We start from the raw sequence: 25,293 nt of genomic DNA on the forward strand, positions 1-25,293 counted from the left end.
ATTTTGAATTGGCTCATTGTTGCCCCTTGTGGCTGGTTTGGGAAAAACACCTATTACAACTGCAGCTCTCACCAAGGGCCTAAACCAGTGGGTATTTTCTAAACTCAGGGGTCGGCAGTGAGCCAGTTATGACCTGATGCAGCAGTGTATTCTGCCTCAAAGTGGTGTTTTTACTCTGGCCTCATTAACACCTGAGTTCAAACCATCATACTTCTAATTTAACTCCCTTAATTGGACAATGGTCCCACCTATAATCACGGAATATTCTAAGGACTTGATATTCCCTGTTATTGGGTTATTGTGGGTTGATTGTGGGTGCACAGACACAACAGAAGACACATGCTCAGTATTTCATATTGCACTTTATTCAGCTCTGAGGGGGCAGAACTGGGCTGGGCTGAGACCTCATCACTGTCACAGATCAACACTTATTGCTTTCAGGCTTCTGGTCCGCACGTGGACCCATCTCAAGTATTCTCACACTGAAACTTTGAGTACATGTTTTAAAAATGTCTGAGTTGTTTGTGTGTGTAAACCAAAGAATGCACCTGCCACCTTGCTGTGTGTTGGGAGTTTATGCTGAGAGCGGGATGGACAGAGGCGACAGAGGAGACATAATGGAGGCATGAGGTCTCATACGACATTAAGGTCACGATGTGAGCAAACATACAGGATAAAAACAAAAATAATGCACAAAACTGTTGATACTTGTCATCATCTGCATCACAAATAAAGGCCTTCACTTATTAATGATATCATTGTCAATCATTACATTTGATTTCATGGTGTGATTGTGTCTGGATATGGATCAGTAGAGTGTTTATTAACAAATATAAAGGTCAGAGACAGAGAGGGTTCAGGCATCACATGAGCCTCATTTCTCCTTAATGGCACAAACTCCCCGGACACTTAAGTTTTAAATGCACCCAAAGGAGGTATGTTCTACGCTCTTTTATGTCGTTTTATAAGTTACAGTCGAACAAGTTTTTTTTTTCCCACAAACTTTACTTAGAACTTTTCTGCATGGTTCTACAAACTCATGTTTGTATGTTGTATAGCTCCTCTTTTCAAAATTTTTATATTAGCAATAGTTAACAGATCTAGTGTGAGGAAGGTTTCACACATATTAACAAGTTATCACTGGACTTCATCTCAGCCTTTTAACGTCTGATCAGTGAAGTAATCAGCCACCTGCCAAGAACCACATGACCAACACAAGTCTCCGTTTACTACTGGCACTAATTCTCTACTCACCTGGCATAAAACATAACAGAAGGGGGCTCAACAAGTTCACATACGTCTCCTCATTGGAAGTTAAATGGATGTTTATCAGGCCTTTAATCATTTATTAGCATCCGATTAGCATAAAATGTTTTGCAATATTTTGGGGGAAATTTTCTCTCTGTTTTTTATGTGCAAATTAAAAAATGTGGAAATGCACTTTAAGTAAACAACAAGCTGCTAAACATTAGCATTAGCATGTAGCATTAAGCTGCGAAAGAGTCGTAAGATGGCGGGACCAAAAGCAGAACTAACAGCAGAATGAATGTTGGATTTCAATGCTGCTCTGGGTCTGCTAGATAAGTAACTATTATGTTTGGATTACCTGTGAGCTGGGAAAGGCTCCAGCCCCAGGTATAGATGCCAGATAAATGACCAAAACATGAAAGCACATCATTTCTTTAAGTTTGACATATCCTGTCACAGCTGGGTTGCAGAACCATGTACGATGTTTGTGCTTGAAATAAAAGGTCTCAACTCTTTACACTACTTCAGAAAACACATTTACCTGTCTATGTAAGTACACTGTGTGATTGCATTAGCAGTGTTGAAAGAGCACGCTGAGGGTGAACATGATTGTGTTGCCCTATTAGCATCCCTATAAACATCATCAATCTTATGACAGATTCTCTATTTTTGTGTCGATTTTGGCAGATTTGATTTTCTAAGAAACTAAATCACTACAAAGAAAGAATCAAAATAATATCTTAACATGGATATAGGTCTATGTTTGAAGTGACAGCTATGAGAAGCTCATTAATAATACTATTATATGTTTATATCCTATCATAATCAGCCTGTAGAGGGCACTATATCCCAGCTACAAGCACTCCCAAGCATCATCTGCAGAGAGAAACTGCACATGCAATCACACACAGCCCTCAGGGGACAGCCACTTCCTTTCACAATCTGTTAGCATCGGGGAAACATGACAAACAGGTCACATGACTGGGATAAAGACAACAAGAGGTCACATGATGAGGGTGTGTATGTGTGTGTGTGCGGGGGGTTTGTATAAAGGCGTTAGTGGTCCATGATGCGGAGGTTGCCAGATACGATTTTGTTTTCCAGCATGGAGCCGGCTGGAATATCAATCCGATCTCCGTGGTTGGCGATGATGATGACCGTGCCCTGCGAGGAGGAAGAGCGATGATGTGAGTTTATGTTTGTCAGAGAGACAAAGGACAACAGCGAGGCACTTTCACACCAGGATTTAATTAAAGCAATAAATCAATGACAGCCACCTGCCAGCAGGGCCACTTACTCTCAAAGACGTCAACACTGAAAGCCTCTATTACGTCCTTTTTACACCCTTATTATAACCAGGGGTGAAAGTATTACTCTTTGTACTGTAAAAAATACATTTATTCTCTCAAGTATTTTACGGTGCTACATGTCGAGTCTGATCCATGACAAAACAAGAGTCACATGAAAATCTCCTGACAAACTGTGTGAGACTGGAACAAATAAACATGATCTATCAGCAGAGAGGAAGCTGCTGCTGTGTCTGCAGAGCTCCGGAGAAATCTATGACGCTGTGCACTTGGCTGACACTCTTGAGAACATATACTGTACACATTCTCATGTTGGATCCTTGACTTCTAACTTCAGTGAGTTTTTTATTTATTTAGCAGTTTCTGACAAATCTCCCCATTGATCGAGGCTCTGGGAAAAGGAAGCTAACACAGTAATATCAGAGGAAATGAGGAGTTTGTATTGTTAGACATCTCATTGTTGTCTGCCTTGGTGATTGTTTATACGGCAGTTTAAGTGACAGGTTATTTAATTTAGGTGGTTTACTAATGGCCTCATTTAATAGCAGTTTTTCTTATTTCTTATTAATTATTTATGACTGTAATTGAAAGATTTTTGTCTCTTTAAATTCTAGTGAGACGTTACAGCCTTAAATAAAAATAAATAAAAAGAATTGATCAGATACTGCAATTTATTTTTAAGGCTGATGCTTTTATTCAATTCTAAAGTAGTTTTATATTAAATGATCATTTTCATAACATTTAATCTCCCCTTCATTAAAATATAATGCACTCAGGGAATACTGTGTGTGACTTACTTTTTATATTCAAGTACATTTTTATAAAACTCACAATATTTTTACTTAAAGCTCCTGTGAGGAGTTTTTCGCTGGTTATGAAACAGACTGAAATTAATTCTGGTGACTCTATATGAGCTACAAAAGCAAACCAGACCATCAGCAACAAGATCGATTATTTCTATATAGTTATTTTTAATGCCAAAAACTGCTGGTGGGGGGGTAGGTGTCAGACGAAGAGATTAACTGCTCGCTGCCTTTGTTTACATTTTCCAGGACAACATTTTAAAGTGAGTGATACATGTGACTGTTAAAGAAGCAGGTTGAGATGGTTTGTTAAAAAACACCACTTAAACATGTACAGGACAAAATCAGCAGAGAGATAAGAGGTACGGCTTTGTCCACAGGGGGCGCCAAAATCAACACAAAGCGAAAGTTCCTCTAGGGAGCTTTAAGTACAATTTTCTACATTATAATCTCTCAGCATTAAACAATCTTTCTGGAGTCTCTCCACTTGTCATCTCTACCACACGCATGAATATGGAAACTTAAGAACTGAATATAAGACACTTCAAAGCTTAATCCAAAAGGGTGTCGTTAGCACAGGCTTGTTGCCATTAGGCTAACGACTCACCCCTGATTACACATCTATTAGCATACTAATGACCTACGGAGGCTTATATTTCTAGCCCTGTCCACCGGTCAGTTTGGAACTGAAGAAGCCTTTCGGATGGATTAAGCTTCGAATTACTATGACCCGGATGACTGAGAACCTTCACAGATTAATATTAGACGTATTTAGAGTTTCTGACCTGTTTTAATACCCACATTGCACTTTGAGCACAATGTGCCATCAGTGTGGGCATCAGAATAAATAATGCAATGCTCTTTCTGGGTTATCACGCTCAACAACATCAAAGCTAATATAAATTTACTTTTCTTTTCTGAGAGTAATTTAAGCCTTTGAAACCTTTAAAACCACGACACTATTTCACATGAAAGTTTCCAGTGATTTAGGGGGCCTGGTCTTCATCTATTATTCAGTAAAACTTAATTAGAGTGAAGAATTTTACCTTGAGCGAAACATTTTTCCCGAGGGTGACGTCTCCAGACACAGTCAGGTGGTCGAGCTCCAGCATGTCGGGGATGCTCTCGAAGCGAGTCAAATACTCCTGAACCTGAACACAGACCGACATGACAAATTTTCATCTCCAGTTAAGAGAGTAAATACTCCAGCGATACTAACAAAGGCCCAGAAGTTTAACCTGTTAGTAGTTATAATTAAGCCTATCGTTTTGAAGAAGGGCCACATAAATCAGCACAGAACTTCCCATACAGATCAAAATAACCAGGGTTACTATAGTTACCTTGGTGAAGGAGCTGCCCAGCTTAACGTGTGGCGTCGTTGGGAACTCTCTCTTGGGGCTCATGGTGAGCGAGCCGGCATCCAGGCTGTACAGGTTGGACATGACCAGCAGCAGGTCTGACGTGGTCTTAACAGGCAGGAAGCGGCTACGAGGTACGTTGATGCCCAGGGCGTTATCGAAGCACTTGATGGCGGCGCCGACGGCCGTCTCCAGCTGGATGACGTTCTGTCCTCCGTCAAGCGTCTGATGACAAACAGCAGAGGAGAGGAGAGAGAGGGCGTTCTGGTTATTGCGGATGGTAATTTGATTCTTTGAATTATTTTTACCTGCTTGTTTTGGATATAAGGAAGAGGAAGTTATTGTGCTGTCTTCTTCTGCACATTTCTCAACTCATGATGAACAACAATGAACCAAAACAACCCACAACTTCAACATCAATTTCCAGAATAAACATCTAAAACATATCAGAAAACAATAAATCATGTTGTTTCTCTTAATAGTCTACATTTTTGGATTATCTGGCAGCAGTGTTTACAGTTTCAATTACATTAGCAAGGAATTACAGCCATGCTGCACGGCTGTAGGGATTACAATGTCTGTCTGTTGGTCTACTACTTCACTGAAATACCTCAACTTTTATTGGATGGACTGCCAGGAAAGTTTGAACATTTGTGATCCTCTGGGCGCATTTTTTTTTTTATCACTTGGGCCATTTTAGCCTTTATTGATAGGAAAGCTGAAGACAGACAGAAAATATTGGGAGAAAAGAGAGTGGGGGATGGCAAAGGGCCGAGGGCAGGAGTCAAGTCTGCGGCCGTTGCGTCGCAGCCTGTTACCTCCGTATGTGTGGCTCCTGCTCCACCAACGAGCTAAACCAGCACCCCTGGGCCGAGTTTATTAAAAGTGATCTGACCGGATTATGGCTATTGGATTGGAAAAAATAATGAGAACAGGTTGTTCAAAAGAAAAAAAAAAGGATACTGAAATCAGATTTGATCAGGTAATCCAGTTTTATCTTGATAAAAACCCCAGTTTTATGTTAAAAAATTAGGATTATCCTGATCCTAGCTGAGGGGTGGATAGAGGAACAAAGTGTGATAAAACTTTTAACAACAGTTGATATTAGGGTTGTAAAAAAATATAAAGGATTTGGTCTGTGAGGGAGTTGGCGCTGTTGCCTCACAGCTAGAAGGTCACTGGTTCAAACCCCGGTTCGGGCAAGGTGGGCCTTTCTGTGCGGAGTCTGCATGTTCTCCTCGTGCATGCGTGGGTTCCCTCCAGGGTCTCTGGCTTCCTCCCACAGTCCAAAGACATGCTTGTAAGGTTAATTGGTGACTCGAAATTGCCCGTAGGTGTGGGTGTGAGTGCGAAAGGTTGTCTGTCTCTTTGTGTCGGCCCTGTGATTGACTGGCGACCAGTCCAGGGTGTACCCCTTTCTTCGCCCAATGACAGCTGGGATAGGCTCCAGCCCCCCGCGACCCTGAACAGGATAAGCGGTACAGATAATGGATGGATGGTCTGTGAGGAACTTTCATTGTGTGCGGGTTTTGGTGCCCCCTGTGGACAAAGTTTGTAGTATGTAGTCCCATTTAGAGTGCTGGTAATCTGGATTCTTTAGTCTTAAGTCTTTATCTGGATCAGGTTGATCCAATCCGGTGTTACTTTGAAAAACCAGGGCAAAAAATGGGATTTCCAAATTCGGATCACTCTGATCCAGATTTAACTTATTAACATGTAGGCCTAGAGGATAAATCCTAATAACGCTTGACCTTTCATCTAGTGCCATCATCAGGTGAAACTTCTGATTAGTCAGGCCAAATACCCGCAAGACTAAGGAAGTTCCCATCAGCCTCAGCTCAAGTTTAGTGCTTTTCGCAAATGCAAGCATGCAGCGGCTGTGGCTCAGCGGTAGAGTCGGTCGTCTTTCAATCGGAAGGTTGGGGTGACTGCTAGAGTCACATTTCGAAGTGTCCTTGCACCCCAAATGACTCCCATCGTGTATCAATGTGCATATACTATATACTGATTGAAGACTGGCACTTAGGCCTCTGCCTGTGTGTGACTGTGACATGTAGTGTAAAAGCACTTTGAGGGGTCAGAAGACTAAAACAGGGCTGTATAAGTACAGACCATTTAACAAGCTTAACTAGATAGATAGAGTACTTTATAAGGACGAGGATGGTGAACATGGGAAACATTAACATGTTAGCAAAGTGCACCACTATGTCTCAGTGCAGCCTCGTGAAGCTGCCAGCATGCCTGCAGACTCCTCTTAAAGTAAAATAATGTGTCCTCAAACCACAGAGGCGACTGTAATGAGCTAAAATTAGACTCTGAAGGTTTCACAGGTGATATAGCAACAAGTAATAAGAGGTCACAGGCCTCAGGTGTATCTATCAGAGGGAGTTATGTAACATCCACCACCTCATGGAGGCTTTTATCTTAAGTGCCTCTTTGAAACACCAGTGCTCACAGTTTAAACAGAGCGGAGCCACAGTTGTCTGTTTCAGTAACAGGCTCCTTTGACTCTGCAGGTGTCGCACTCTTACCTAGATAGGACCACACACTTATGTAAAGCCACACTGTTATCACCGGTTACATAACGCCTGCTATGTCACGGTGTGAGATTCTGTAGCCCAGGGCTGGAAAATTACATCTATAGGCAAGGAAAAGCAATAATCAGGCACAGCTCGGAATTTATTACACTGGGTGCTGATTTGCATACCCCGAGGCGGTGCTCCTCCGCTGCAGGAGGGGAGAGCAGAGGCGGAGTGTCATGCCTCTGAGTGAGGACAAGCATCAAGTCACATCAAGTCAGATGTGTTTGCTGCACTGCTTTAACAGGGCCGCTCTGTCACAGAGAGCTGGGGAGGGCAACAAAGGATAAACATGTGCAGAGAGCATATGGGGCCTAAATATGATGCTCGAGCAAATCATGCCAATCCATATCAGAAAAATGGTGATAAGGCGTTTACTCAAACCTTTACTTCATGTTAATTCAAGCAGCTCAATTTTTGCTGCCTCACTTTCCTTTTAATTGCTTTGAACAACTCTGTTCTTCATTAAAAAGAGATTAAGTGGATGCAAATGTGTGTGAGAGCGGCACGAACGAGCTCAGCAAGCAAAGCAGAGCGAGACACAGCTTCGTAAAATCTTAAAATCGAAGATACAATTTTAAGCGTTATTTTAATTTAAATATCTGTGAGGGAATTTAAACTTTAACGTTCGTCTTTGTCTCTCTTGTGCCATCCCACACACGCAAACACACAGCTGAAACTGGAGTCCAAGTGGGGCAGGTGAGCCACCCGAGAGGTGGCCAGAAAACTGGATTACTTTGAAGCCCCTTTTCTCTCCTTTGTATGCAAAACAGCCTCGCGTGACGGCGAACAGCTCAGCGAGTGGAGCCGTGCAGGACGGCAGAACCGCGGGGAGGCTGTAAAATGTGGGTCTCCTCGGCTTCCAGCGAGGTATCACGTATTCAGAGGAGGTGGCGCAGACATCTCTCTGCTCTGCTCACCACAGCGTGTTTCCTTACACGACAGGCGATTAAACAGGACAGATGATACGACACAGGGAGGCTGGTGGCTCGTTATGAGAAGTGAACTGTTTCATCTCAGCGTCATTTTCACACTCACACACGTCCTGGTAAGGTTTGTCTTTGGATTGGTTCTCCCTCGAGGCTTTACGGCCATAATCCAACAGCGGGGCACATTTACAGGACATTTATGAATCCTTTCACGCTGATGGGCTCCATAATTTATTGGAAGGGAATGAAGCAGAAAGGGATCTTTGGAGATGGCACAGTTCAGGAGACTGATCTGACTGACCTAAGAGTAGCTTATGTTTACAGAATACAAATATAGACGCATGACTGAGACACAAAAATGATACAGTACAGTTCTCAAAATATGGGGGTAAAAATCCCATATTTAAATGTGTTTCCTCTTGGAAGCATCCTGATTTGTGTTTTCATTGACAAAAGTTGTGGATAGTTTTTGGTTGATGGTACTTTTTTTGCGTTGTGGTTCCAAGTGAGCTGAGCCGAACTAAACAGGTGTTAATTATATTGCAGACCACAGATTGGTCGGCGAGAATCGTGGCTTGCATGGCATAAACCTTTCATTATGAATAGCCAGCCTTGCGGTCCCAGTTTTGGTCGGACTAAGGATGATGTCACTGCAGTTTCCCAAGCATCAGATAAAAACCCTGCCTTCAATGAGGGTAGCAGTGACAAACCCCATCGACCGACCCTAATCCTGCAGAAATATTGAAAACGTGATATTTCTCAGGAAAGACCTGCAGTTACAAGGAGCATGTTTCCTCTATGTTTTCTAAGTGGATTTATAGGGTTTTATTTATGATGCACATCGGAGTTAAAGATATCCAGAGGAAGGACACGTCCCACTGAATCAAGCAATGACTGTATTATGTCTGTGTGATTAGAATTAAGTGAGTTATGTCTGCCCCAAAGGTCCATGCATAAGATGTGTTTTACAGCCACTGCAGCTGCTGTAACCTCTGGCCCCGGTGATGAGCGGGCCGAGCAAAAATAAATCATTCTTAAGAAGCCGTCCCTTTGACCTCATGCAGTATCTTTGCGTCATGTAGCTGGAGGGTTGAAGAGGACGTGCGCCTCAGTATGAAAACATCTGTACAGTACAAGAGGATTGATTCTGCTGTATACAGAATTGCTCTGATGGAGGCTGTAATGTTGCCACGAGTAACATACCAGTATGTGATGGATACCATCATCAGTAGTTACTGTAAGCCATAGTTTTTCATATCTGTCCTTAAATGGTAACAATTCTGTCTGGCTCTTTAGACATTACGTCTGAGGTCAATATCCTCTAATCTCAGACCATTACTAGTTATCCTGAGCTCACCTGAATCAACAGCAAACCTTCACACACTTCAGAAACTCTGTGTTTCTCTTTCCTTCATCTCAGCAGAATAATAATAACTCAAGCTGGAAGAAAACTAATATTAAAATGTGGCACCATGATTTAACGACTACCCCGTATTTAGAGATGGTTCAAACTGGTTTTTAAATGGTTCCCGTCTTTGCTCACCTTGGGGTTGACTATGATCTCCAGGTCCATTGCCTTCTGTTCCTGCAGCCTCTTGATGGCAGCCAGCGAGAGCCACAGGTTGTTGGTGTTGAAGATCTTAAACTTCGACACTGATTTGAATTCGTCCACGTGGGACTTTGGGACCTGGGCGATCTCCAGCAGACGCAGCTTTCCTTCATATTGGATCAGCGTGCCACCCTGAAAATCACAAACAAACATGGAACATGGAAGAAATCAAAAACATCCATGTGCAAGTAAACTATGCTAACATTGTCATAGTGTGAAATTCCCAGCCAACACTTGTTTTATATAAGTCATACCTTGACGTCGGCGCGTGTCTTGTCCGTCACCTCCATGATGAACTCGCAGCGTTTCCCGTTGGGCTGGCTGACCAGGTGGTGCAGGATGTGGAGGTCCACGGTGGCTCCCAGGTTATCGATGTTGGACACAAAGATGTACTCTTTGCCCTGCGCGATCAGCTGGTCCAACAGGCCCGAGTTGTAGAAGCTGGCGTAAATGTCACCGTGTCCCGGAGGGTACCAGCCTTCAGCGCTCTGCCCGTTCATGCTCAGGTTTGTGGACACGGGGAGGAGGGACTCTTTGTTGATGCGAGGGTACCTGGACAGAGGAAAACAACAATTAGATCAGCCATCATGCGTTAGAGATTATTGGTTCATAATACAGTCAGATGATAACTCAATATCATCATTTATTAAATGATTAATTTCTGTATCTTGCTCATGCTACTATTTTTAAAGCTCCAGTGAGTAACTTTCTGTTTGTGTTGATTTTGGCGCCCCCTGTGTGCTGATCTTGTCCTGTACACGTGTAAGGGTTTTTCAACAAAAAATCTCATCCCGCTTTCTTTTAACATTCAAACCCATCAACAGCTGTGAATTTTTCCGTGTAAAACACAGAAAAAAGGCTGATATGGCAACTTTAAGTTAACTGCCTCATCTGACACCTTCCCCCGCCAGCGGTTATAGGCATAAAAAATAACTATACAGAAATAATCAGTCTTGTCGCTGATGTTTTGGTTTGCTTTGGCAGCTCAGAGGCATCAGTCTAAATTTCAGTCCGTTTCATAAACAGCTAAAAACTCGTCTTTTTAAACTATAAAACAGGTTTAGAGTAGACAAAACCAATATTTAAATGTATTTCTTTAACTTTTTAGCCAGCTTGGACAGCACAAAAAAAGGTGCTTTTCGACCAAAAGTAACAGGAACTTTTAGTTCCAGGAACTTCTCTTCAAGGAACTGAATTATTCCTGTGCATTTCCACAGCGGCCTAAAGTCCCGGGAAGAGGATCTAAATCAGGCCAATGACGTATGGAGAAGCAATTAAAGTAACTGCACTACACCGCCAGTCCAATAGGTGGCGGTACGGAGAAGATGAAGGCCTTACAACAAAGATGACGCCATAAAACGCGACGAACGGGCCGGTATCATCATTTGTGCAACACTACAGTTAGCCTGTTAGCATCCATCTCAAAGCACGGTGATAAACAATCTTGAAGCAGCTGCAGTCTTTTAAACATGGCGGGTGAAATAAAATCCTGCGAGTACTCGACCAATCAGGTCCGCACTGCAGGCCCCGCCCTGAAAGTTCCTGGACCTTTGGAAAGTACTACCCCTTGAGCAGGGACTTTTCAGGGGGTAAATCAATTACCCCAGAACTTAATTTAGACCCAGGTTTCTGCTATCGAAATGCACAGAGTTCCTCAAAAGGTTCCTAGTTCGAAAAGCACCTAAATATAACAATGATATATCATAACCATATACAGTTATTATGGCAAACATGCCAGCAAACAGTTGTCTATAACACATCCAGAAGACAGCAAACAACATTAGCCTTTATTCGGAGTGCTTAGGTCCAACATTCCCTCTCCTTTTAGCTCTAGTTTTGGGCTCAGCCAACTACTGAAGGAAATAGGCTCTGCCATCTGGTGCAGAGCTGGTGGCTGTCAGGGTTTATTTGGGCTTTTCATTATAAACAGCTGCCTACTTTGGCCGAAAACTTTACCAATGAGAGAGCGTTGAGTCTGAACCAAGGGAGGAATGCTGGGAGGGGTAAAACCAAAACAAGAAAATATATTAATTATCCAAGTATGATGGTATTCCTGATTGCAACACACTTTCAAAGGCCCCGAGCTGCCACTAAATCTTCAATACTTGAGTTTCACTTAGTTTTGAGCCTCTTTGAAGTTTCTCCGGTTCATTTTGTTCAATAAAATCTGTAACAACTAATATGAAGGGCTGCAACTAACAATCCTTTTCTCAAATCATTGGTAAGTTGTTGCTTGAAAGTGATGAAAAATTACTTTAAGTCAATATTTGACACCAACAGCAACAAACCTGGGTGTAAGACTGGACAGTGATCTTAAACTTGACGCACAGATCAATTCAGTGGTCAAGTCCAGCTTATTTCAGCTGAAACAACTGTCCAAAGTTAAGCCTTTTTTGTCCCGGCATCACTTCGAGATTTTAATCCATGCTTTTATCACAGCTCGTTTAGATTACTGCAATGCACTTTATGTTGGTCTTAGCCAGAAGTCACTCACTCGACTACAGCTGGTTCAAAATGCTGCTGCTCGACTTTTAACTGGTACCAAAAAACGAGAGCACATCACCCCGGTTTTAGCATCCATTCATTGGCTCTCGGTTCGTTTTCGGATTGATTTTAAAATTCTTCTCTTAAATGTTTTCATGGTCTTGCCCCTCAGTATCTGTCTGACCTGCTTCGGCCGTACGCTCCCTCAGGTCAGCAGATCAGTTATTGTTAGTCGTCCCAAAGACGAAGAGGAAGTCGAGAGGGGGCAGAGCCTTTTTAGCTGCTGCCCTTGCACAATAGGCAGGTCAACTCACTTCCTGTTTTTAAATCTGTTTTTTCTCTTTGGCTTTCAACTCAGTTTGAGATTCTGGCTTTTATTGTTTTCTTCTATTGTTTTAACTGTTTTGTGTTTTTATGTATGTACAGCACTTTGGCCAACTCTGTTGTTTTAAAGTGCTCTATAAATAAGTTGAGTTGAGACACAAATGCTCATCATTATAAAAGTGTTAAAGTTCTGCGTGATGTCCTTAATGTCTTGCTTTGCCCCCAACCCAAACAGTTTAATGTCATGGAGGATTAAAGAAGCCAGAAAACATTCATATTCAAGGTGCTAAAATCCAAAAACTCAAACTGATTAATGGATTACCAAAACATTTACTGAATATTTAAAAGGAGAACCCATCAGAGAGTCGATGCAGCTTGAGCATGTATGTAGAAGTATGTAGTTCTACACTGAAACAGATGAACTCACTGAACTCCAGAGCTGTGAATCTCACACTCGCACATGAAACAGCACAGAGAGAAAACAGACACCTGAGGTGAAGCCATGGACACTCAGCAGCTCAGTAGCACGCCAGGTGACATGTAAATTTCTTCTTTTCTTATCGCTTCAGGACTTCAAACACCACCATCAGGAGGTAAACTTTTTTTCAACACGGCAGATGAGGCAACAAGCCAGAGAGCCCGAGCCATCATCGCTTCATGCATTAAACTGATCAAAGGTTTCTAAGAAGGATCTGCGTCAGGGTGAGTTAACAACCCTCGTAGTGAGGAACGGCACCGAGTGGGAGCTGGCTGCGTTTTTTGGCAGTTGGAGCATATCTCAGAGCGCAGATGAGCTGGTCAGGTGAGAGGAGCTGAGTCGTTTTTAAATGAGGTTTAATTCCAGCTAACTCTGGGAAGATGTTTCAGATGAATGGTTTTGATATAAGCTCATACACTTCAAAGGTTTCATGTCATCTCCAACTTCAAGTCTCTTAAATATTTGATCCAAGAGTGGAAAAACAAAATGTTCTTCCTCAGAAGGAACAGTGATTACATCAGTATCAGTAAAAGTTGAGCTGTAATCTCAGCAGTGAATTTTCCTTTTTCCTCATGCCTCCTCCGAAAGGTACGGTACAAGGGGCTACTTTTTTCAGCCCGTTCTCACCCTCTGATTGTGGTTAATCATTTTCATGTTTTTAAAGATTATTTTTTGGGCATTTTGCCTTTGTTGATAGGATTGTGAAGAGACAGGAAATGTGGGGAAGAGAGAGTGGTGACGACATGCACCAAAGGGCCAAGGTCGGAGTCAAACTAGCAGCCAATGCAGCGAGAACGGCCTGTATATGTTGCTCTACTGACCGGGCTAAACCAGCGCCTCGTGATCATTTTAATCTTGCTTCCCTAAAAATCTGTCATTTTGCATACATCATGGTTATTTCAGCTGCTTCTGTAGTTTATTTTTGTAAGGTCATAAAAGGAGACAGTGTAGCTGGATTTGCATTTAATATTTACTCTATTTTTGAGGCTCTTTGCAGGAACTGTGTTGAGATAAAGTTTTACAGACGATAAAAATCTGACACATTGGCTGTCAGGATGATGGGAAGTAGGACGCCACTGCAGTTCTTAAAGTTATCTTTAACCACAACAATTGCAAGTGATTGGAAGGGAAAGGGAAATACCAAAATAATGACAAGCTACAAAACAACAAGCTCCTTTCACTAAAAAATGCTACGATAGGTTGAAACTAAACCACCGCTGCCAAGCATCCGACTCAAGAATAACCTCTCAGGGAGCCCAAGGAAACACTACCTAACAATAACACAAAGGCGGCCTGGCAAGGCTTTAAGGGAAACAAAAGTCTAAGTTTAGAAAAGACCTATACCAGCACCAACAAACTACACTCTAATACCCCTTTCCCACCTAACGCAGGGTTTTTCAGACCCGGGAAGACCTGCTTATAGGTCTTCTTTTCCCATTGCCAGTGGACTATACTGCTTTCAGTCTCTTTTCTGCTGCATCACCATCCTACATCACAAACGTGCCCGAAACAGGGTCAGTAAACAGTGAAGATGCTACGATGGTTAGGTCTTTATTGAATTTGTGTTCCCATCAATGCCGATCGGAGCCGAGTCATTTGACCCGGGTCTAAAAAGCCTTTCCCACTAAGCATAAAGCCGGGTGTTAGCGGGTTTTTTGACCAGTGGGAAAGGTGCTACAGAGAACCTCTCACTACCTCTGAAGGTGAGATAATGAGTCAGCACAGAGCACTGGAGCCCGAGGGCATATATAGGCTCCCCACACCTGGTCCTAATCAGGTGCAATCACACACACACACACCTGACCCTGCACTGACATGATTCCCTCACCAAACTCAGCAAGTGGCCAGTCTGAGTGCCCCTCAATCGTTTGACTTTTATTTTAATTTATATTTTTTACTATAAAAATCCCGGACATTCTCTCTGCAGTTACAGAGCGGCTACATTAACCTCCCCCAACCACCTCGCTGCTGCTACTAATGTCCAAAAGCTGCTTGGTGCGGCCCTCCGTCTGACACATGAACCATACAAGGGCTCTAAATAATTCAAGAGACACAGTAAAAAGCAGGCTCCACCTGACTAACCAATCAGAGACGCCCACACATTCAATATTAAAGGCTTCCTGACTTCTCTAGTAGCCATACACAGAGAGACAGCTCACTGGCTAACCAGGTACTGAATATGGATCAGTTCATTTTAATAGGAAGCCTAGTTGAGGCTTTATATTTGGGTTCAATACTGCTGACTGCTATGAAATCTAACAATACTGATTTATAAGAGGGACCATTTGGGCCCGTGTAGGTAAAAAAAAATCATGTTATTTCCATGAGCATGTTATTAGTGTCTCACCTGCTCTGGTTAAAGGTGTGTATCTTGACGCGGTGGTGTGTGTACTTCTGCAGGATCTTCTTGGTGTCCTCGTCTGTGTTGAAGGAGTTCATGAGGACCAGGGGCACGTCTGTGTTGTACGTCTTGTTCAGGTGCTGCAGGGTATTAAAAAACAAACACACACACTATATAAATGCCAGTGAACTTTGGCATTATTTATGCAGGGAAGACACCGAGCAGCAGCTGCTTGCAAAATGCAAATTGATTGAAATGCCAAGGATCTGAATAAACATTTTTGCACATCTTGAGGTTTTGTAGGATGTTAATATATCCATCCATATTCTATAAAGCTTATCCTGTTCAGGGCTGCGTGGGCTGGAGCCAATCCCAGCTGTCACTGAGCTAGAGGTGAGGTATAGCCTGGACTGGTTGCCAGTTGATCACAGGGCTGACACATAGAGGCAGACACACACCTACACATTTTAGAGTCTCCAATTAACCCGACGAGCATGTCTCCGGACTGTGGGAGGGAGCACCCGGAGGGAACCCACGCATGCACGGGCGGGGAGAACATCCAAACTGCACAAATCATCCCCTACGTCCGAACTGGGATTTTAACCAGCAACAGTGCAAACCGCTGCACCACCGCAGCCTTTGTCTGAGCTTAAATGTATCAATTAAAAACCCAAAGTGGAGTAAAGAGTATCGAGAATGCCTTTCATGTTTAGAGTCACTGATCTTAAGTCGAGCACATAGACAGTTCTTTATCAATGCTTTCGCTAATGCAACTGATGTGTTGCTGTAAGGAAACATATGATAAGTAGGGCGTTCCATAGATTATATTGAATGTTCATTAAATTAGTACATGGAGAGTAGAACAGTAAATATTTCTTTATGCAGGAGAAGACACGGTGTCCTGACAATCGCTATGTTACTTGATTGTTTGATTGGAATGAATAAAGTGAAGCAAAGTAACAACACGGGAGAGTTGAAGATGAGGAATCAAACATGAATCAGTTGGGAGACATTGAAAGAGCTAAAGAGCTGAATGTCCATGCTGTGATAGAAGACAAAGAATGAGTAGTCTTTGAATGATTGCCCTACATAAACCAGGATGGGTGTTAGCTGGCCGTCTACTTTATGTAAACTAACGCTGACATCTCATCTGATAGGGCTCAACAGGTAGGTAAATGTCATGACTGTTTAATTTCTGTGGAATATTTTTAACCCTTCAGGATGTTGAAGAGCTCTGCACACTCATCTTCCCTCCTCACCCTCAAACACATACCTATAGAGACTGATAATATTGGTAAGGCTTTGATTAAGGTGCGGCTGGCTTTACTCGAGGGGGCATGTCGTGCCTTCATCAGACAGTCATAGGAGAGGCTTAGAGAGGAGAGACAGAGAGGGCAGCATGAAATGCAACAAGCCAGGAATAAAACTGTTTAGATGTTCTGGATTTAATTAATGCAGTTACTCAAACTGTTCTGCTATATTTTGTGTGAGTAAAAATGTCCTACACTTCCCACACATCCACTCAGCCAGGAATAAGATTTAGAGAGGAAAGACTGAGTCCCTTACTCTTTCAATTTTTATTGGCCTAAAAGTACTCAAAATAAAATATATAAAGGACAGCAGCAAACATATTTTGTTATAATCAATTAATCTGTGAATTTTCTGAATTCATGTTTTTATTTTTCTCTATTTTATTTGGTAAATTAGAGAAAATCATATTTTCCCAAAGTACAATGTGACTTGTGCGACGTGCAATATGTGAGATATCTTGTTATGCTGAACCAACAGGCCAAACCTAAAGATGTTTAGTGACTGCTGTAAAAGAAAATAGTTACTGAAGCCACAACGAGTAATTTATTGCTTCGGAAAATATCACAACAATTGAACCATGATTAAAATTTCTGCTCAAACTTTTGGGTCTGGAGACATTCCGGCTTTGTACCTTTAAGATATCCTGAACAAAGACTTGCACACGCATCTGAAACAGCCACATCTGAACTGTAGCCTGTTAAACTTGCTCAACTTAACAGATGTGGAAACAAAAACGGTCGCTCAGGTGAAAGCAGTAAAATGTTCAGCAGCCAGGTGGCGCCTTTCCAGGACGCCTGTCCGATCTTCCATGTCTGATTTAAGTGTGAGTGCACAGGTCTGTGTGCTTTCCAAATAAATATGCATTGAGGCAGTTTGGTGACTGGGTTGTGTGTATGTGTGTGTGTGTGTGTGTGTGTATGGGATCCTTTTTCTCTCTTTCTAAATGGACTGATTCAGTTAGGAGGTAATCTGAGCAGACCTGAGCAGAAAATGTGGAGCAGCGGCTGGGACACAGAAAGCAGTGTGACGGGAGGAGAGAGGCGTCCCATTGGGATGTTATGAAACACAAATACTAGGTAGCCAAACAACCCCTGTGCAAAGAAGATTACAAAATACTGAACGCACCATCTTCTGGCATCGTCTCTTTGCAGATTGTGTTTTGCTGCGGCTCCTTTAAAAACTTTATTCTGTACATTACTGTCAGAAATCTCTCAGCAGCCTTTTTGATGAAATGAGGAGCATTTATGAACCAACGTGAGTTGATTGGTTGTCTAAAGCAGGAGTTAAGGTGTTTATATTCTACATGTCTTGACCTGATGTATGATCACACACAAATAACCACACACACACATGTTCAGACACACTCCTCTCCTGCAGCACACAGCCTCCTCTGTTTCCCTGCCAACCCCCACAGACCTGCCCGCCTGCACACCAACAGATCCTCTTTCACTACGGCTCCCCCCAGATATCACACTGAACTCCTTTCAAAAGACTTTCAGCTCTTTCCCCGGCACCTCAGATAAATACAAAGTTAGAGAGTTGTGCCTGGAGGGTGATACGCACGCAGCATCGTCATTTCTCTCCTCTGATACACATATTGCGTTTGTACTGTTGTAGCTTGGGTGTAAAATACAAAGGAACAACCGCTGCTCTTGTGAAATCTGAGGCAGAATGACACAGACATTATTAAAACATCAGTGCAAAAAACACAGATGTTTGTATTACATCAGACACTACATCACTTCCTGCTCTCCTGTCCCACCCATTCTGACAACACAGACATTGCATGTGTCAACTGTCCTCTTGTCCTCTGCTGTGAACACCACACCTCTGAGCTAGGTTTGGATCCTGCTGCTAAAACTGAACCACAGTAAGGATGTGTTTAGTAAAGAAATGCTGCCAGTTGCGCTTGTGAGAGAGAAGAGAGACAAAAACACGGCAATGCCTGGCTGCACGGTGAGGTCACGTTTGCTTTGCCTTTTTAAAGTCCCAATATGCAATATAATTCTTATGGAATTCAGAAGCATGACGTTAGTAGAAGGTGTCAAAAATCATCCTCCAGGTTTGTGCAGCGGTACTGTGGTGACCTTACATCACTATCGGTATAGGTCAAGGTTCATGATTTTGTCTTGAGATTTTTTGGGGGTTTAGGCCTCTATGCGTCCATTAGTCCATCCATTTTCTACACCGCTTATCCTGTATAGGGTTGCGGGGACACCGGAGCCTATTCCAGCTGTCACTGGGCGACAGGAGGGGTACACCCTTGACTGATCGCCAGTCAATCACAGGGCCGACACACAGAGACAGACAACCTTTGATGCTCACACTCACACCTACGGGCAATTAAGAGTCACCAATGAACCTAACAAGCATGTCTTTGGACTGCGGGAAGAAGTACCCGGGAGGGAACCCACGCATGTACGGGGAGAACATGCAAACTCCACACAGAAAGGCAGACAGAGGCAACAGCGCTCGGGTCTGTGCCTCCTTGATTTAATCTAAAAAGCACAACTTTACAACTATACAAACAAATTGTTACAGAAATAATATTTCATGGATGCAATATTTACTGGTTTTCCCCCTGATATCCTCTGATGTAGGGAGTGTCCCAGATTGTTCAGTAGTTGCTTTTAGCTTGTTAGCTGAGTTAGTCCTCGAATCAAGTGTTGGTATTTGCACCATTAGCACAGGATCTTTGGACCACCAGGAGGATGTTTTCAGGCTCCGGGCAGGAAGAACAAGGGTTACACACCCCGCATCCTCCCAGTGAACTCTGCCAAACTCCGCCTCTAACCAGGCAAGAAATCAACCAGAGCACTGTAAATATCCTCCACCTCAATTTACATTAAGAGTATCAGTAACCAGAACCGAATCTTACATTGAAGTATAATCAAGCATTGATCTGTTTCTCTACCTCGATCTGCTGCACAGTGAGGTCCAGGAAGGTGTTCTCGTTGCGGACGCTGATCAGGCTCTTGGGGCCCTTACATCCCATGCTGGTGCCCAGGCCTCCGTTCAGCTTCACCACCACCAGTTTGTTCAGGCTGTCGGCCACGTTGTCCGGCAGGCCTCGAGCGGCGATCTTATCGTAGGGCTGGATCTGGAGGAGAGACAGGAAGCAGCCGGAAAGGTCAGGAAAATGGCAGGTGGAGCGCCAAAGTGCTTTACAAATCAACACTTAACAGTTCCTGTAATTTCTACTGCAATTTGTTCTTCACTGCAGAGTGTTTCTGTGAGTCAACGGCGAGGTCAATTTTCTTAGATTGTTCTGCGTATTGCGAACAAATTGTCAAGTTCTTAGAAAATGTAGGACAGCAACTGCTTTAAGAGTGGGCTTAGTAATTACCAGATGAGCAATGTAATGGGGTAAACTGAAGTGGAGAAGGGAAAATGTCACCAAATTGTGACTCCTTTGCTGCAAAGTGCTTTTTTGAACAAGGAAGGAAATGTTGCATGCATAAATGTAAGAACATCACACGTTATGTGGCAGCTTTTGCGTAAATAAAAAAATGACTTAATGCACAACACAGACAGTTTTAAATGTGGCCTTCAGCACTTCTGTTAGCGAGGCAGAAGAAAAATCATTGAGGTACGGTGTGTGTGTGTGTGTGAGCGTGCAAGTGTGTGTATGTAAAGCCACATTGCTGGATCAATACTACACCAGCGTACTCGCAGATCGTGCATTGTCGTATATTATTCCCTCCCACAGAGCAGGAAGGAGCGAAGGGAAGTTATGAAAGAGGATTAAAACATTAAACTATAATGAACCTGAGGACAGCGGCTTATGTAAACACACAGGAATGTCAACGTCACACTGAAAGTGAGGCAGAAGCAGCATTTAAAACAAAGTGGCTGTTGTTGTGTTTCTCCTCAAGGTTTCTTCGGCTTGAACGGATTCCCTTCTTTCAGCAGGAATGTTTGGAATCACGTTAAAACCTGCGAGCAGTGTGCGGAGGCATCCAGGGACAGCGAATACTAACCAGATGTTAGGACAGCTTTTTGTTGTTAGGAGCGTGTCACTGTTCAAATCTAGCTTTGTGTGAGTCTGCTTGCATTTTTGATATGTCAGTGATTCTTCACTGAAGAGGAAAAGTCCGGGACTCATCCTGTGTCCTTTCCGGCTAAGAGCACAGTGCCACCGATCAGTGACAGCGGACACACAGCAGACCTCCTGATGGAAACAGACGCTCTCTCCTCTGGTGTTTACCTCACCCCTCCTCTACTCACAGCTCCTCTCTCCCCTCGCCCCTTCACCTCACACCACATGGAGGCTGAGGTAACGAATACAACAGAAAACCTGGACACAGCTGCCTGCCGCTCACTCTCTGTCCTTCACAGAGAAGTGATCGTCACTAAGTTTCATGAAACATGTGATAAGCAGGAAAGGAAAGCAGATTGATGATAAACACTCACTGTTAACGGACAATACAGTGTTTACTCTAACAAATCCCTGCAGGTATTGGAAATAAAACAGATGGCATGAAAGGGAACGCTGTGTTGTTACACTGAGCCAAACGTCTTTCAGCTGGGATCCCCATCCTACCCCTGTACCCCTGGAGTTACACAGCTTCCACTCCCAGATGTTCTTTCCCCCTTTTCTGGGCCATACAGATGCTTTGGTGTGTGTTGCTAGCTACTCAAGCTACGCTAACACAAGTAACGACCGATGCTCCAATACCAGTTTTTCTTTCCTGATACTGATTCAGATACCGATACTCGAGTACTGGCTGATACAGAGTACCCTGCCAATGACAGTGCTCTAAACATATAGTATATAATTTAACATTGGATACGACTAACCTGGTATGGATGTGATGTCCCTGCTATCATACTGTAGTTGTAGGCCTGCCTCAGAACACTGAATGAATCACTACCTTAAAACAGATTGTACTTCAGAAAAGCTGTTTTGATGATCTTAGCTTCAAAACTTAAAAAAAACCAGCCTTAACATGTGTGATGAGAAAACACTGGTTTCTGTCATTTTGTTTGTTGTTTAACTTTTACTAGCGTTTCCACCAATGATTTAAATAAAGATGGACGACACGTCCCCACCTCCTTACTTTGAAGCCCCTGGACTGGGTGGCCCATCCGCCAACTATAACTCACATGTAACCTATTGAACAATGGCAAAGATCCCTCACATCGGCACAGTTAATGTTGGCCTGAAGCAGATATGCACAGATATGGTAAGTTTAACATTTAGTTAATGTTTTAGTTTCGGTTCCTCCTCTACTCTGCTACTCGGGAACTGATCGGCTGCAGGAGCAACAGAGCTGTCAATCACCTTTTTATAGCATCAAATAACTAATTGAAACCAAACTTATCAACTATAATGACACAAACCATGTTTGAGAAAAAAATATGTTTGACTTGTATTCTGATTTTATAGTTTGACTCATGTCCCATCATGGAGGAGGCGGGCTTTATGACCTATACTGCAGCCAGTCAGTAGGGGGCGATAGAGATGTTTTGGAGCTGTCATATTGTCCATCTTTTATACAGTCTATGGTTTACACTCTCTACTAGCACTGCACTGCTCAAAAACAGTTGTTACTTTGGGCAGCCTTAATATTCATGCTTTTTTTTAAAAGAAGAAAGAAGATGCATTTTTTTTTGCCGATGAATTATGGTATCGGACCACCATTGGTACAACTCAATGACTATATATATAGATGGACAACGCGTCTCCATCTGCTCCCATTGTACGAAATTGATGGCAAAATAGCCCCTGTGATAGGCGCTGCCATCTTGCGATGGTGACGTCATTTGGAGCCAGAGACTGCGCAGCAGAGATCGACGAATGAAGCGGCCATAGCCACTTCTGCTAACCCAAACACACACTTAACTTACCGAAAAAACAGCAAGGATCCCGCACACCGGCGTGTTTAACAGCAAACAGCTTCTCTCTGAGGTTAACGTTCACAGGTATGGAAACTTCAATGACTGTAGTGATTGTTTTAGTTACATTTCCACTAACAGATCGTCCTCCACTCTGCTAATCAGGAACTGATTGGCTGCAGGAGCCGAATTAGTCAACAGAGCTGTCAATCATCCTTTTTACAGAATCAAATAACTAATTAAAAATAAACTTGTCAGAAAAATGAACACTTGGACGTAAATCAGCATGATAAGAACTAACTATAATGACAGAAACCATGTTTGAGAAACATTTATTTGCCGTGTATTTTGATTTTATAGTTTGACTCATGTCCCATCTGTTAACATGGAGGAGGCGGGCTTTATGACCTATACTGCAGCCAGTCAGCAGGGGGCGAGAGAAATGTTTTGGCTTCACTTTTAGGGAGCTGTCATGTCGTCCATCTTTTTATACAGTCTATGGTACAACTCTACAGGGGACACCTCTTTGCTTATTTGGTTTTGTGTTATTTTAAAATCTTCAGCCGTTAGCTTTAGTCCAACCTGCTCCACACTCCTTTAACTTTTCACTTTGACAGATAGCTGCTGTCAGCTGTATGAGTGAGCACCTGGGAGAAACCCACAGGACATTTCATCTCAGGCAAACCGAGCCTGACGATGGATTATAGTCTTGGATTGATAGAAATACACATCAGAGGGATTCAAAATGTCATCCAAATATGTGTCCCGACCATGTTAATACACTTCAGTGGAAGAGGACGATGTGAGCATTACTGGAGTCAAACCACACTGTCATTACTTAAGTTCAGTGTACAGAGACACAGACGGCTGAATGTTTAGAAGGGCAATTGTTTAACATGTTTAATTTGTTGTTGACTTAGCTACGGTGGTTAGAAAGCTAATGCTCTGTGTCCAGGATGTGGCAGCCGCCTCTGGTTTGAACCTTTAATGTCTTTTGTTGTGCAATGGATATCTAACAAAGCGGAGCTCACATACAGAGCCCTGCTAACACAGAGACACAAGAAAATGTGCGACTATGAAACTAATACCTGCAGTTAATTAAAAAGAGACTAACCCAGCTGGCATTGTGCGAGAGGCGGAGTACGCCCTGGACTGATAGTCAATCACACTTATCTTGACTTAAACTAGCTAAAATACTTTGGACACCTTTGATGCTTTCTCTTCCTGCCATCATTACAAATGATTATATCTGGTGTTATATGTGGTTTAATCCTCAAAACATCTGGGACTCTGGTTTGGAGAGAAATGTCACTTTTAAACCTCATGTGAAACAACTGGCACAGAATCTGAGAGAAAAAGTAGGCTGGTCCTCGGTAACAAACAAAACAGAACTACATCCTGTCATTTTTTATTTATAATGTTTCCCTAGAAAAAGCTGAGTCAGTAACTCACATCTCTTCTCATATTCAATCAATAAAAACAGGAGCTCAGGACTGGTAATCTCCCATTAAAAAGGAATAAACTTCAAACCTTGACCTTAAACGTTTAATGTTTAATGACTCGTTGTAAACACGATATGCCTTGATTAATGTCGCACCAAGTGAGCAGCTTAGAGTCTCACATACTGGTGTGAGACACTATAATTGACCTGTGGTTTGTATCTGAGGTTTAAAAAAAATAGCTGTATTATTTCTTGCTTTGCTGTCTTGATCCTTACAACAATGAACACATATTCACATTGGTTTAAAATAGAGAGAAACATGTCTAAACCTCAGAGGAAAGAAACCAACATCCTCTTTAAGGTCGTGTTCAACATTATACTACATGGCCGACACCGAGTGAGATTAATGAGTCCATCAAACGTTTTCCATATTTGTATTTTTCCATTCTCTGCCTCATTAGAAGCTTTCTCTTTAAGAGACCGCAACCATTGTTGTCTGTGTCTAAAGATATTCAAGCTGTGGCAAACCACATACCTTTCCTGGCCATGTTAAACTGCAGCATCATTACAATGCAGGAAATTGCCTCTACCTCATCTCATCTCCTACAAACCACAGACACACAGACACACAGACACACAGACACACACACACACACACACACACACACACACACAAACACACTAAAGAAGCAAATTGTTATCCAAATATGGATGCTCCACCGGGGGGAGTTAAAGCTGTTGAGAACTACATTATTTAAAGCCTGAAAAGACCTCATATCTGCTCACAACTGCAATACAGATAAGTGTGATAAAACATTTGTTTATACTATAATACTGTTATACTATTATACTGCTATACTGTTATACTGCTATACTGCTATACTATTATACTGTTTATACTGTTATACTGCTATACTGTTATACTGTTATACTGCTATACTGTTATACTGTTATACTATTATACTGCTATACTGCTATACTGCTATACTGTTATACTGTTATACTGCTATACTGTTATACTATTATACTGCTATACTGCTATACTGTTATACTGTTATACTGTTATACTGCTATACTGTTATACTATTATACTGTTTATACTGTTATACTGCTATACTGTTATACTGTTATACTGCTATACTGTTATACTGTTATACTATTATACTGCTATACTGATATACTGCTATACTGTTATACTGTTATACTGCTATACTGTTATACTATTATACTGCTATACTGCTAT

General features: G+C 42.4%; 1 protein-coding gene across 3 annotated transcripts in view; it reads right to left on the reverse strand.

The window, feature by feature from the left end:
- Window positions 1–343: 343 nt before the first annotated feature.
- Window positions 344–25,293, reverse strand: part of ugp2b (UDP-glucose pyrophosphorylase 2b) — a 42,894-nt gene continuing 17,944 nt past the window's right edge. For all 3 annotated transcript variants that reach the window (XM_069658252.1, XM_069658253.1, XM_069658251.1), the window contains exons 4-10: window positions 19,686–19,871; window positions 15,467–15,600; window positions 10,088–10,385; window positions 9,768–9,965; window positions 4,699–4,941; window positions 4,405–4,509; window positions 344–2,412 (exon numbers count right to left, since the gene is read on the reverse strand). In XM_069658252.1, coding sequence (XP_069514353.1) covers window positions 2,305–2,412; window positions 4,405–4,509; window positions 4,699–4,941; window positions 9,768–9,965; window positions 10,088–10,385; window positions 15,467–15,600; window positions 19,686–19,871 — 1,272 coding nt within the window. In that variant the 3' untranslated portion in view covers window positions 344–2,304. The remainder of the gene's footprint in view (window positions 2,413–4,404; window positions 4,510–4,698; window positions 4,942–9,767; window positions 9,966–10,087; window positions 10,386–15,466; window positions 15,601–19,685; window positions 19,872–25,293) is intronic.

Source organism: Semicossyphus pulcher, unplaced genomic scaffold (genome assembly GCF_022749685.1).
Source record: "Semicossyphus pulcher isolate SPU_LCO1_2020_fin unplaced genomic scaffold, fSemPul1.0.p SCAF_12, whole genome shotgun sequence".
In the NCBI taxonomy this organism is placed as follows: Eukaryota; Metazoa; Chordata; class Actinopteri; order Labriformes; family Labridae; genus Semicossyphus; species Semicossyphus pulcher.